This window comes from Muscardinus avellanarius (assembly GCF_963383645.1).
Source record: "Muscardinus avellanarius genome assembly, chromosome: 7".
Lineage (NCBI taxonomy): Eukaryota > Metazoa > Chordata > Mammalia > Rodentia > Gliridae > Muscardinus > Muscardinus avellanarius.
Genome location: NC_137793.1, coordinates 41,406,958 through 41,422,271, shown reverse-complemented (window position 1 = coordinate 41,422,271; position 15,314 = coordinate 41,406,958). Strand labels below are relative to the sequence as shown.

At 45.0% G+C, this 15,314-nt stretch overlaps 1 protein-coding gene across 1 annotated transcript; it reads right to left on the bottom strand.

Moving 5' to 3' along the window:
* Positions 1 to 537: 537 nt before the first annotated feature.
* Positions 538 to 13,105, bottom strand: PPIC (peptidylprolyl isomerase C; the record flags this gene model as incomplete). Its single annotated transcript, XM_080698215.1, has 5 exons — positions 538 to 666; positions 3,168 to 3,352; positions 6,101 to 6,194; positions 6,633 to 6,746; positions 12,989 to 13,105. The coding sequence occupies 5 exons, from the start codon at positions 13,103 to 13,105 to the stop codon at positions 538 to 540; spliced, it is 639 nt and encodes a 212-aa protein (XP_080554341.1).
* Between the last annotated feature and the right edge of the window lie 2,209 nt (positions 13,106 to 15,314).

Sequence of the window (15,314 nt, the reverse complement as noted above, 5' to 3'; positions counted from 1 at the left end):
AAAGAATTTTAAATTAAAAAAACTCACAACGAGCTGATCCATCATATAAAAAGTATTTATTATAGAGAACACCAAAGCATCTTTTATCAGGCAAAACTCCCTTTGGCATATATCAGATTATGTTCATCAAATTTCTCATTATCTGAAAAGAATTATTTGAATATATAAAAAGAAACTTCATGTCCTTGTGTTCTTTTTCATATAAATTTTTAGCACCACCCAACATGGAAATAACAATAAATTTAGCAAAACACACAAATGACTGTGTTCTTAAAAATAAATAGCCAGTACAAAATTTTCTAATATAAAAATAGCACCATTGAAGGAAGGGGATGCATCTTCTCAGTTTGGAGTCCCTAAGTGAGTGATTTACCCAAATTCATACACACTAAACTTTGAGTGGCTGCTTTTGAAATCTTTCCTAGGATCTGGAGTGGGAAATTACAATAACGTAAAAAGCAAAGCAAAACAGTAACTGAAAAATGGAAAGACAGATGGGTCGGCGGGTGCACATGCTCACACCCCCTGCCGGCGCTGTCACCAGTCAGGGACCTCAACCACAAAGGGTGTCTTCACATCTATCTTGCCGCTGTTGACGATGGTGCAGTTGGTGAGCGGGTGGTCATGCTGGTCAGTTGCCTGGAGCTCTATGGAGTGCACCACTGTCTGGTGAGAGAAAGCAGCCATGGCTCAGTTCCAACAGGCCGTGATGGCAGTCCAACTCCAAAAGCCCAAGTGGGGCAAAGTTATGTCATTCCAAAAACTGTGCAAGCTAAGTGTAGAGTACTCAGAATATTCAGAAAATGAAATATACATACGATAAATACATATAAAGCATGTGTTGTCATGGTATAAAATTCAATCCCCCCCTTGTTTCTCAGAGAATATATTGGTATATTTCTTCACTCCTTTCTTAGTAAGCATTTTATATTCTTTATAAATTAGACATTTTTATGCTGAGTATGATGGCACACACTTGTAATCCCATTATTTGGGAGGCTGAGACTGGAGGATCGCAGTTCTCTGACAGCCTCAGCTACTTAGTGAGGCCATCTGCAACTTAGTGAGACCCTGTTTCAAAATAAAGAATAAAAAATAGGGCAGGGGCTTTAGCTAGGAAGTCAAATGCCCCTGGGTTCCATCCCCAGACCCGCAAAAAATAAAAAAATAAAATAAAAATTAGACATTTTTATAAGCACCTAGATTAAAAGGTATTTCTAATCACATGGTATTACCCAGTGAGAGGTTAGCATGGAATTTATCAGTTTCAGCTCCACCATATACTAGGTCTGGGCATAATAAAAGTAGATTAAATGTGGACCAAGTTTTGGGTCTGCCTGTTTTAAAGGTGACCTAACACTGCTAATCCTGAGTCCAACACTAACATAACACCACTGCCACAGCGGTGTAAGGTCCCCTTTCTCTGCCCGGGAAGGCTTCATAAGCACTTATGCCATTTATGTTTCCTACTGAAGAAGTGAGGATGTCAAGCAGCAGGCATTTGATGGGTCTTCCAAACAAAATGAGTCTTAGCTCAGCCCCTAGACCTTGGTTGAGTAGTTAGAACAGCAGATAGAAGATGTGGAAGAATTTCAATGAGAGAGATTCATTTGTTTATATTTGGAAGAGAGAGGAAGGGGTCAAGGTCAGTCTGGGTTGGGTCGGGTAGAATTTGCTGTGGCTGGTTTAAAAGCTGGCAGAATTATTCTAGGCAGATGCTACGGAGAAGTGCTAGAGAGTGAGAGATTGAGGACTGCAACAAGTGCTCCTGTGGGTTAGGAGCCCTTTGCTCTTCTTTGAGGAATAACCACATAAATTTGAATTCTCTTAGTTACTGTTGGTTGCTGTACTCTGTGTCTTTGAATGTGACTTGGTGTCTAGACTGAAACATACAAGTTATGGGTCTTTAAGATATTTTAATTGTGGTAAGAAGCACACAATAAAGAATTTTCCATCACTCACTTTTTTTTTTTTTTTTTTTTTTGGTGGTACTGGGGTTCTTGGAAGCCCGTCTACCTCCGAGCTACACTCCCAGACCTATTTTATTTTTATTTGGAAACTGGGTCTCCTAAGCCAGCTCGGCTGGCTCGAACCTGCGCGATCCTCCTGTCTCCGCCTCCCAAACGCCCATCACTCGCTTTTAAGTGCATAGGTTGGTAGTGCTTAAGTGTAGTCACACCGTTGAGCAGTCAATCTCTAGAACATTTTCCATCTTGTCAAACTTAAACACTACCTATTAAAAACCTAGTTGCCTCCCAGTGTCTGGCAACTGCCCTCCCACTCTGTCTCTATGCAATTTACTTCTTAAGATGCTTATATAAGTGGACTCACAGTATGTGCTTTTTGACTGGCTTACTTCATCTAGTTTAAGGCCCTCATGGTTTATCCAGGTGATAGCATGTGTCAGAATGTCTTTCCTTTTTTTTTTTTTTTTTTTTTGGTGGTACTGGGGTTCCTGGAAGCCCTTCTTCCTCCGGGCTACACTCCCAGTCCTATTTTATATTTTTGAAACAGGGTCTCTTACGCCAGCACGGCTGGCTTCGAACCTGCGCGATCCTCCTGTCTCCGCCTCCCAAGCGCGGGGATTACAAGCGTGCGCCACCACGCCCGGCTTATGTCTTTCCTTTTTGATACTGAATAAGATTGTATTGCATGGATATATGGGGCCCTAGTTTTATTTGGTTACATTAGAAAGGGCTTTCCATTTATAGCCACTAATATAATAAATAAGCTTAAGTACTTTTTATTTATTTATTTTTTGCCAGTCTGGGGATGGAACGCAGGGTTATTTGACCTCTGAGCTACACCCCTATTCTATTTTTTATTCTTTAATTTGAAACAGGGTCTCACAAAGTTGCAGAGGGCCTCACTAAGTAGCTGAGGCTGTCCACGAACTGTGATCCTCTGGTCTCAGCCTCCCAAATGCTGGGATTGCAAGTGTGCCCCACCACGCCTGGCTAAGTACTTAGTTTATCCATGTAGAGTCTTTGGCTTCTACTCTAACCCCCCTAGCAGAATATTACACCATTCACAATTTATTCATCTTTGAAGAGGCCAGTCGACATATAATAAAGATTCTCTAACAATGCCTTTTAAGATTAAAATGAAAAACTGAAGGTTCTCATAAAAATAAAGCTTTGAAAGAGAAAACTAATGCATCAAGTTACCATCCCATCCAGGACTTTTCCAAATACTACGTGTTTACCATCCAACCAGGTGGGCTTGGTCAAGGTGATAAAGAACTGGGAGCCATTGGTGTCGGGCCCAGCGTTGGCCATGCTGACCCACCCGATGCCATAGTGTTTCAGCTTGAAGTTCTCATCGGGAAATGTCTCACCATAAATGCTCACACCTGGGGCAGACAAAACAAGGACAGTCAACAAATGTCAAGCCAAAGTAAGCTCTTCAAAGGAAACATAAGGCTTCAGTGTGCTCAGTTAACAGAACCCTACAGGGGAAGGGGTCAAAATGAGGAACAGGTAGGTGGTCAAAATTAAAGAGATGTGAAGGAGGGGATAAAATCGACTCCTGAAGGAAGCAGGGTATCAGGGCCCGGTAGCAACAATCAAAAGCCTTCGATACGACACAAGATGGCAGGATTCCCTCTGGCCTCAAGCCAGATCATACAAAGCAATGATTTTACTCAGAAAGGAAGGAACTGAAGGGCAGGATGGTGTCCCCAGAGCGGAGGGAAGGTGGGCGAGCCATGCTAGTGGCTCTTCCTCTGTCCTGCTTTCAGGTTACCTGTCCTAGGTCATTCTTTCCTCCGCACTCAAACAGGCAAGCATGCACTCTCAGCCTATCTACCCTGTACTGACCCTGTAGGATTGGCATTCTCAGTCCCATTTTACAATGGGAAACAGTTACAAAACTTGAAAAGAGCAGAGCAGAATGTGAATGTGTAGCTTTCCGATTCTAAAGTTCACATGTTTTCTTGCTCAGCACCAAAAGTAGAAAGTCATGAGGCATGATGACCACAGGGCCCGTGGGGGCATAGAAGGTGACAGCTGGGAGCACCCAGGGGCCGGCCTCACAGAGACCCAACCACGGCATGTGCTCTGAAATTCTACAATGCAGCCAGAACAGAAGCCTTCTTCTCACAACAGTGTGGACCACACAAAGCATCTGCCCCATTCTCCAACACCTCACAGGCCTCTCATCTACCTCCTCTTCTGCCAGCCCCTCATCTAGCAGCTGCTAATCTCAAATCCTAGCTCAGGTAGGACCAGAGTGGATGTCAAGTCAAGCAACTTATAGTGGATTGGTCAGGGACCTAGGAGGTGGCCTGCAGAAGAGCTCTGCTCACAGAGGATCTAGCTAAATTCAAGTGGTCCAAAATTTCCTCTGTCTGAAACTCAGAGATACACACATATCATAGGAAGGAAAGAAAGAATAAAAGTAAAAATAGAAAAGGGCAAAGTAAAGCTCAGTAATTATTCCTGCAAAAATCATTCTAGAAAGGTGGCTGCTGGTACCCCTAAGACAGGCACAACAGATGGGGCTGCTTCCATGAGCATGCTCAGCAAAGCCTGAAGGAATCTGAACCAGTGTCTCTGCTCTAATTGACATCTTCATATTCTGCAGTATTTTTGCAAGAACTAAAAATAACCTTCACATAGTGCCTGGCAAGTCGAAGCACCTCATGGTAGCCATTTCGTTACAAATAAACCATTGCAATAAACGTAAAATTAGAAAGAATGCTCTAAAATGGCCTATGTTCCTTAAAAAGTTAGCAACTAATATGCACCATACCCAGCATTTGCTGAGTTTAAAATCTTTTCTTTTCTTTTTTTTTTTTTTTTTTTGGTAGTACTAGGGATGGAACCCAGGGGCATTCTACCTCCGAGTTACACCCCCAGCCCTATTTTTTTACTCTTTGGTTTTTTGAAACAGGGTCTCACTAAGTTGCAAAGGGCCTAAGTAGATGAAGCTGGTCTCAAACTTGCGATCCTCCTGTCTCAGCCTCCCAAGTACCAGGATTACAAGTGTGTGCAACCACGCCTGGCTTCTGAATTTAAAATCTTAAGCTTGATGTGAATTTAAATTTTGTGCAGTTACACATAGAGTATGTTCAGGAAAAGAAATCTCAGTACACTTCAAGGGGAAAGTAGCCCATAGTACTGGGTAACTGTGATCTCTAATGAGATATAATAGGCTAAGGGTATCTGAAACTATAAGTTTAAGTATTTGCTGTTTATTGAGCTTTAACTTTTTAATTCAGCTATGACTGTGTATGTGTGTGCATGTGTGTGTGTGTGTGTGTGTGTGTGTGTGTGTAGTATTGGGTATGGAACCCAGGGGCATTCTACCTCTGAGCTACACCCCTAGCCCTATTTTACCTTAATTTTTATTTTGAAAAAGGGTCCCACTAAGTTGCAGAGGGCCTCAACCAAGTTGCTGAGGCTGGCCATGAACCTGCGATCCTTCTGTCCCAGCCTCCCAAGTACTGGGATTATAAGCATGTGCCACCATGCCCAGCTGACTTACATTTTTATTATTGAAAAAGCTGATAATAAAGGTAACATTTTTCAAAGATGGGGAAAAATTCAACATGGTTCTGCCATCTAAGTGCCAGTCCTGTCCAGCATAATACACCATCCTCCTCTACCACACCCATGTCAGCAGCTAACGGCCGCCTAGTGGGTGTCCACCTGCCACTGGCCGCATGCACCGCTGCCATCCCAGTGCATGTGTCAGAATGTGTCCCATGTGTCAGAATGTCTTCCTTTTTGATACTGAGTAAGATTCTATTGCATAAATATAGGAGCCCTAGTTTTATACTTCACCTTTCACTTCCTATGGCAGACATTGTTCTGTACTGCTGCATGCCAGCAGTCTAGCATTTTTAATAACTGCAAAATATTCTGCCAAACACCTATACTATGCAAAAACAGTGAACTCCAAAACAATCCTGTTTAAAATCAGGAAGAGTCCCTCCTTCACACCAACTAAGATTCTGTTAGAGGAGACCCCCAAAACTCTATCCCTCTGAAAGAGACACGTCTTGATGGCTTTGCTCCTCAGAGCTGGGGTTCACATGCACTGGGCTCCTGACTGGCTTCATCGTGGTGGGAAAGCAGAAAGGTGAAGGAGGGCGTACCACCAGTGCCGTCTCCAGCGGTGAAGTCGCCTCCTTGAATCATGAAATCCTTGATGACCCGATGGAAATTGCTTCCTTTATATCCATAGCCTTTCTAAAGAGAGGATTTCAATTGAATGCACAAGTAGAAATAACCCATACTGAAAGAGAAACCCGTGTTTATTCGAAAATGAGAAAATTAAATAAGATAGCTGCTGAACTTGTTTAGGTCCCAGCAATGATTTACTGAAAGAAATGTACCACTAGCTACTAGCTAGCCAAGAAAACAAACTATGAGTGCAGTATTAAAATGAATAAGAGAACAATCTGTATTACCTTTGATTGTTTTAATTTCTAGAAGCCAAAGAACACCGAATATCTGAATAATAAAGATTTGTATAGGAAAATAAAGTAAAATATGAAAAGATGCCTCAGGTTCGTCTGACATATTAATTCAACGCTTATTTTTATAGAAGACATCTTTATATTTGAGACTTAAAGGAAAGAAGATCCAATTTTGTGCAGAGTTAAAGGTATTAAATCTGAGCCAGACCTCTCCTGTTGCCAGAGCGATAAAATTCTCCACGGTCTTGGGCACAACTTTTCCAAAGAGGCCGATCACAATTCTGCCCACATCTTTGTCTCCAATCCGTACATCAAAGAAGACCTGTGTACAATTGAAACACAGAATGGAAGGGTATAACACGGGAAAGACAAATACACAAGCTGAGTCAAAATTAAAATCTGAGAACTGATCTACATTAGGGAAGCCTGCCCATCAGTATTTTATAAGGGAGTTGAAAAGCAGCATATCAGTTAAGTTGCTTTAAAAGCCAGGTACGGTGGTACATGCCAGTATTCCCAGTACTTGGAAGGCTGAGACAAGAGAACTGCAGGTCAGCCTCAACAAAGTAGTGAGACTCTCAGCAACCTAGCAAGACCTTGTTTGGAAACAAAAAATAAAATGGGCTAGTGTAGGGCCTGGAGATAGAATGACCCTGGGTTTAATCCACAGTACCACAAAAATAAATAAAATAAAAAATAAATTTACCTCTCTGCTTGGCATTTCCAAGCAGAGACGTAAATGCACCACAGGCAGTACAGAAGAGAACCAGGGAAGTAATCTACTGTGCAGGTACAATTTATTCAAAAATATTAATTCAACAAACACGTATTAAGTATGCCTTATGGGCCAGGCACTTTACTAGATATTGAGTTTAACATCTGATTCAACACTGAGAATTCTACTCCCCCTTCACATCCCAGAGAAATACCATAGCTACTTCCTGTTTCCTGGCTTTGTAGATGAAGATCAGAGTGCAATGTGTTGTTCTTTTAAGAGGTAATGCTCTTTAATCTTGGCAGGAGGAGAAAAAATGGTGAGGAGAGAAAGAGGCTAACCATTCAGATTTTTTTTCCTCTGTCATTTCAAACACTGCCAAACTCCCAATGAGTTCTCAATTGATGTCTGCTGTCAAGAGGACCACGAAAGACGATTAAAACACACAGCAGGCCTTCAAAAGGCCTGCCATTCATGTCCAAGCACAGGAAGCCACCAGGTTCCCATCCTCGTCCAAAGGACAGCGACCACTACACTCAGGTCCTGACAAAGCCATTTAGCCTATAAACTTAGACACTGCATTCAGTTGCCATGCTCCCAAAGTCACCCAGGTAGAATTTGTTCCTTCTCTGTCACATCTTAGGACAAAAGAAAACACATCCAGAAGTGACTAAGTCCCTTTGTTACACATTAAATCTTAAAAGTTCTTTTAGACTTTTTTTAACTGTTTAATCTAACGCAAAATTATACACATTTTGCTTCACAAATCACTGTGTTCAGATGATTCTGAGACAGAAAACTTGAAAAGGCCATGGAGTTTAGATTATATGAACCAATTTACTGTTTGAATGGGTTAAAAAAAAAGACATTCAAGAGATGGCTTTTAAAAAATATAAGAAGGCTGTCAAAGTAAAAAGACATCTTGCAGTTTAGAAAAATCACTAAGTAAAGACTGTCAAGCCTTAGTGCAAGATAAGGGCTTCTGCAAACGTATCAGGACATCTGTTACAGGGTGATGTGATATTTAACATTCCATGTGGTATTTTACAATTTTTATATGGCCAAAAGAGCAAAAGTTTTATTAGTATTTATATAGAAAGAGAGTACAAACTTCTCTGGAGAAGAGGCAGTGTGGAAGCTGAGAGCACCCAGCATGGCTGGGGACAGGAAGCCACCTCGACATACAGAAGCCTGGTGGGAACAGAGAGAAGTGCTTTCTCCAGGGAATTTCCAAACAGAGAGGTAAATGCACCGCAGGCAGTACAGAAGCGAACCAGAGAAGTAATCTTAAGGGTTCCATAAGACACTAGAAGGCCTTCCAGGCTTGCAAAATAATGAAGAAAAATACTTCTGTGGATATTTAGAAAGCAAAAAGACAAAATGTGGGGCCAGGCATGGCAGTGCATACCTGTAACCCAGCTACTCAGGAGGGTCTCAAGTTTGAGGCCAGCTTGAGCCATTTAGTAAGACTCTGTCTCAAAATAAAAAATAAAAGGGGTTGAGGATTGTAGCTCAGTGCTCAATCCCCAGCATTGCAAAAACTAAAATAAAAACCTCGAAGAGGGAAATTCTCTAATGTTCATGATGTACATTAACAAACATATCAAAGTCAATCACTAAGCCAAACATGAGGAGGAGGAAGGGAGAGGGAATGGGGCGGGAATTGGGGAAGGGCTAATTGGGTGATGTGTGCATGTGTGCCTCCACCATCTTGTACTCCATTAAGAAGTATGACTACAATGCACCAATAAAGTTAAAAATAAAAAACTTTAAAAAATATAACACATGAGATGAAGAAAAAGTGTCACAATGCAAAATACTCCAATAAAAATACTTTTTACACACACTTAATTTTATCAACTATCAATATGATTTTTCCACCAAACTGCAGTGTCCTACGGCTTTATGAAAGAGTTTAAGAAAATATAGCAGTTTTTTCAACTCTGATGGAAGTGAGAAAATCAAATCTCATTCAGTCAACAAGTATTTATTAAAGACTGATGCACAGAACATTCCTACCCTAGGACAGCATAAAAGAGACAGGAAAAGTAAAGAAAAATGCAGCGTGTGGTAAATGCCCCAAGAACACTGCACACCTGCCTGGCAGGCTAAGGGAGGGAGAGGGCACCCTGGGGGAGGCAGGCCGGAGGGAGGCCTGGAGGAGGGCCGCAGTCTCCAGGAACAAGGAGGGCACCAGCCTCACCTGGCAGTTCTTCCTGGACCCAAAGCACCCAAGCAGTTGGCGTGGGCTTTCTGCACGGAAGTCATGTGGTCCTGTGGCCATAGCTGGAGTGGGGGCTGGGAAGAGAGCTGACCATGGGTTCCGGAAGGCAGAAGAGAGATGCCGGCTGCAGAGTTCAAGTTATAGTAGGTAACAGAGAGAAAGGAGAGACCAGGCCCAAAGGAGGCTTTAGGGACAGCACTCAAATGGAGAAAAGGATGTAGAGGTTCATGACCCATTCGAGAGTCATACTGGGCAACACTGGGGACTGAATAGGGAATATAAGGATGTGGAACAGGGGAGAGGATTTAAATAAAGAGGAACTGGGGCAGGGGAGGAAGAGGGAAGGTGACACAGCAGTGAAGCTGTCCTCACCATATCCTGGGGTGGGGAGCTAGAACTACTATCACCAATCTACAAATGAGTAAGTGATTTACCAAGGCTTCCCAACTCCCAGTGTGAGGGCCAGAATCTGACTCAAGCCATCCCTAGTTAAACCGTGACTTATTGATACAGCTCTCCCAGGCGAGGCAGGGAACCCCTAAAGGATAAAGTGTCTTTAGTGTCCCAGATCCCAGCAAAAGGTTGGCATAAGCCGACAATCAATATGTGTAATCTGAAATGAGGACCAGGGGACACATGCCCAGACAGGTGGGTTTTCCAGGCAAACCTTCTTATGGTACAATTCATCTCTGACTTTGCTGAGGGCCTTTGGGAACAAGGCCCGGTGCTGGGTAGGGGTGCCTACAAAGCTCCTACTCCCCTGGAGCCTACAGTCCAACATAAAAGGAACACAAACATATACACATTCTGTAATATAATGGGAAACAGTTTTGTGTGTGTGTGTGGTACTGGGGTTCCTAGAAACCCTTCTACCTCCAGGCTACACTCCCAGACACCTATTTTTTATAATTTTTATTTGGAAACAGGGTCTCTTAAGCCAGTGCGGGTGACTTCGAATCTGCGCGATCCTCCTGTCTCCGCCTCCCAAGCACGGGGATTACAAGCGTTGGCCACCATGCCCGGCTGGCATCCTGAATTTTACCTAGCAATCATACTTCTCCTTCCCAACCCCATGTCTAAACTGTCAGCAACTCATGCTAGTTATACTTCCCGTATCTATTTCAAGTTCCCCCCTTGCTACACATTCTCAAGATTTCCACCGTAGTCTAACCCACTATCTGGACTCTGTTGTGGAGCCCTGAATGACTTCCTAGTTCACTCTCCATTGAGTGACCATAGCCGTTTCTTAAAAGCACATATAGAGCTGGGCATGGTCATGCATGCCTGTAATTGTAGCACTTAGGATGCTGAGACAGGATGGTCACAGGTTCAAGGAAAGCTGCAGCAACTTAGTGAAACCCTGTTTCAAAATAAAAAATAGAAACTGGTCCTGGTGGCACATGCTTGTACTCTCAGTATTTGGGAAGCTGAGGCAGGAGGATCGCAGCCAGCCTCAGCTACTTAAAGAGGCCCTCTACAACTTAGCGAAACCCTGTTTCAAAATAAAGAATAAAAAATAGGGCTGGCGGTATAGCTCAGAGGTAGAATGCCCCTGGGTTCCATCCCTAGTACTGCAAAAAAGAAAAATAAATAAATAAATAAATAAATAAATAAATAAATAGAAAAAGAAAGAAAGAATAGGACTGGGGGTGTATCTCAGTGGTAGAATACCCTTGAGTATCAATTCCCAGTAACTAACACACACACACACACACACACACACACACACACACACACACACACACACAATTATGTCATCCCATGTGTAAAACCCTTCAGCACCTCTAAATGCACTTAAAGACCTCAAACAAAGTATAAGTTCTTTAACGCCAGCACTCCTACCACTCCTAACACCCAAGATCTTGCTGTATATAACCCTCCAACCTCACCGAGGGCCACTCTGCCCTCAGTCCTGCTCCAAGGCCACACTGTCCTCTGGCTGGAGACCTCTGCACTCCCAGAGCCCTTTGCCATCTAAGCCTTTGCCAAGCTGGTTTTTCTCATTCATTGGATGTTTTTAAATGCACCCAATCTATGTTATGTTCATTTCTTTTGACATGTCATAGTTGTATAAATTTTCTATGACTTTATCCCAAGAGACCTTAATAGTACCTGCAGACTGGAAGAATACTTTTCAGCTCTGTGGCTTTCCACAAACCAGCTCCCAAAACTAGATATGCCTCGAAGATCAAGAGGCTGTGAGGAGAAATCTGCTTCTCAAAATAATTAGCTGGAAGCCGGGACAGGAGGAAAGCAGGTTTGAAACCAGTCTCAGCAACTTAGCAAGGGAGGCCATCAGCAACTTAGCAAGACCCTGTTTCAAAGTAAAAAAAAAAAAAAAAAAAAAAGTAGGGCCCCTGTTCAATCCCCAGTACCAAAAATAAAAATAAAATAAAATAAAATAACAACAACAAGAAAACCAAAGCTGGGTTGATCAACTCGCCCTGCAGCCTGGCATGGCCTTTTGTACCCTTCCTACAACTTAAGTATGGCCTTTCTGTACACTCCCTATATCCAAAGTTGGGCAGAACCTGCCTCTCCCACCCCAGTAGCCCTCCTGGCTCCATTGGGTGGAGTCCGGAATAGGCGATTTAAACATTTGCCTAGTTCAAAGTTATCATTACCACTGGCAATCCTCGCCTGATGGTTATGATCACTTTAGGACGCCCACACCCCGCCCTGCAGATCCCAAGACTTTTTCCTGCCAGGGGGTCTTCTAGAGGTAGCGATCACGAGCCTGGCTCCCTCCCGTTCTGCACCTAACCATTATCTTCTAACCTTGTCTAAAATAGGCTAAAAATAGGAACTGAAGCGCAGTTCCCAGCAGATCTCCCAAACCTGTCCCAAAGACAGATGAAAAGTTTGATCCCAGTCATAATACTGCAGCCTTTGCAGCGCCCCGCACCACCTAAACCCAGGCAGGCCCCAAGTTAAAAGGGCGACGCGGACGCGGGCTCCGGCGGGGCGGCGGGGTGCGGGCGCCTGCCCCGAGGCCTGGGCTGCCGGCCAGGCGTGGGCTGCCCGGGCTGCCGACCCCCAGAGAGCCGTCCCCTCCCGCCCCCCTTCCGGCGCGTCCCCGTCCCGCCACGCAGAAGGAAGTGCTGGGGCGGCCCCTCCCCAGACGCGGGCCGCCGCCCCAGCCGCCCAGCCCCGCGGACAGCGAGGAGGGACCGCGCGGGAGGCGCCGCCAGCCCGGCCCGAGCAGCCCCCGCCCGCCCCGGGACCCCACGACCCGCGGGACCCCACGACCCCCCACCCACCCGGCCCCGGGACCCCACGACCCCCGCCCGCCCGGACCCGGACCCCACGACCCCCTACCCACCCGGCCCCGGGACCCCACGACCGCCGCCCGCCCGGCCTACGCCCCCACGACCCCCGCCCGCCCGGACCCGGACCCCACGACCCCCCACCCACCCGGCCCCGGGACCCCACGACCCTCACGACCCTCTACCCGCCTGGTTCCTGGACCCCACGACCCTCGCCCACCCGGGCCCGGGACCCCCAAGACCCCCTACGCCCGCATCCCTTCTCCCGCCCGGCTCCGGGATCCCACGACCCCCGCCCTCCCGGCCCCGGCCCTCGGACCCCACGACCCCCGCCCGCCCGGCCCCCGCCGCGCCGTCACCTTGGCCGTCACCGAGGGGCCTCGCTTGCGGACGCCCGAGGACCCCGAGGCGGACGCGAGCGCGCCGAGCCCCAGGCAGAGCGCGAGCGGCAGCAGCAGCCGACGCCCCGGGCCCATGGCGAGCAGAGCGGCGGGCACTGCGCGGCCCCGCGCCTGCGCGCTCCCGCGGCGGGGTTCTGGGCCGGGCGGGGCGGGGCCGAGCTCGGCCTGAGCGCGTCCACCCGGCCCCACCCGGAGGGCTTGGCCGCCGCTGCCCGCGGAGCAGAACCCTGGCCCGCGCCTCTGCCTCCCAACTTTGTGATCTCTGTTCCACAGGATGAATAGCTCCACGAGGAGAGACGCACGTTTAGAGAAAATTGGAAATTGCTGGATTCACAGTCCGTTTGCCCTGGAAAACCGTTTAACTAGGCTTAAGTATCTCATTTGGGAGATGAGGATCCTGATCCTGTCTACCACAGAGCAGCTCTTACCTGCTTATAAGGACAGGCCCGGAACCCTACTTGAATTCTTGTCTGTGAAAAAGTAGTTAACCTGACTTTTTAGGCATATTTGTAGGATGAAATTTTTACAAACGTAAATTTAATAAAACAGAGAAACTTCCATTATACTTTTATATGAGAAAACACAGGTTGCAAAAACGCATAGAAATTCAGATTTTAACTGTGAAAGTAAAGGCATTTTAAATCTTGAAAGAGTTGCATCGAAATATTTACAGTAGCCTCAATTGATAAAATCATGAAGTTCTGTTTTCTTTGGAATTTCCCCATTTCTCAGATGTTCTACAATGAGCATATAAATATTTTACAACCTGGAAAAGGAGATTTTAAAACTCGTTGTGGTTGAACCCAGGAGCATTCTTCTTCTGAACTACACCCCCAGCCCTATTTTTTTTTTTTTTTTTTTGAAACAGGGCCTCACTAAGTTGCTGAGGCTATGGGCTAACCTGTGATCCTCCTGTCTTAGCCTCCCAAGTACTGGGATAACACGCACATGGCACCACATCTGGCTTTAAAAGGAACTTTTTTAGAGTAACATGTCTAAAATAAAGTAAAATGTTTATAGTAAACTGGACGTGGTGGCACATACCTATGTGATCCCAGTACTTGGGAGGCTGAGACAGAAGGATAGAAGGTTTTAGGACAGCCTCAGCAACAGTAGCAAGACCCTGTTTCAAAAACCAAAAATAACAAGAGCTGAGAATGTACTAGGAGGTAAAATGCCCCTGGGTTCTACCCCCCCAAAACCACCAAAAAACAATAAACCAGGTGTGGTTTACAGGAGCATGCCTGTTATCCCGGTACTTGGTAGGCTGAGAGGAGAGGGTCAAACGTTCCATATCAGCCTCAGTCATTTTATCGAGGCCCCCAGCAATTTAGAGAGACCCTGTTTCCAAGTAAAAATAAAATAGGGCTGGGAGTGTAGTTCAGAGGCAGAATGTCCTGGGTTCAATCCTACTACTACGCAAAAACAAAATACAAGAAAACCCTCTTGGTTTTAAGGGGCTGGTACTGTGATTTTCAAGCCATGACTTTTCTTGAATAAGCAGATAGGATTCCTAAGAGTATATCTAAACTATCATTGGAACCATGGAGTAGCCATAAAAAAAAGTAACCACTACTTTTTAAGGATGGCCAGAATACATCTGAACTACTTTTATGATTGATTCAGCCCAGTGAGGAACGAATGGTTTTCCTCCTCATCGCCAATCCTAATGAAGATTTCTTGTGTAACAAGCTAAGAGTATCTCTCCGAGCACCTACCCTGCTGGCAATGGTGTGTATTAATCGTGCTCATCACTGTAATCGCTTTTGTCTGTCTCTGCTCTCAGAGGTAAGCAACACCACCGCAGAGAGCAAGCCTGTTTTTATCCCATTTGATGACCGACCCAGATCTAGAACAAGTCCTTGTATACAGTGATAAACACTTGTAGAGTGAATCAGTCTCATTAGTTTTTATACCATCACCAGGAAAAGAAATGAAATGTTCATCAGCTCTCTAGAAACTCCTCTTATACCCCCTCCCAGTTACTAAGACTTTTTTCTTCTCGAATTAACTGTAGTTCTGATTTTTCACTTTCTTTTGTTTAACATTTGTACAAAAGGAATCTTATAGTATATTTTTTCTGTATAGTTTTGTTTATAAAATTCATTCATGTTTTTGTGTGCAGCTATTTTGGTGCATAGCATAAGGTGGGAGAAAATTCTTTTTTTTTTTTTTTCCTTCTTCTATATGAGTATTTACTTGTCCCAGGACAATTCATTGGAGAGTCGCTCCATTATTCTCAGATCAGTAGAGCTGCGTTTTTTTCCCCTTCCTTCTTTCCTTC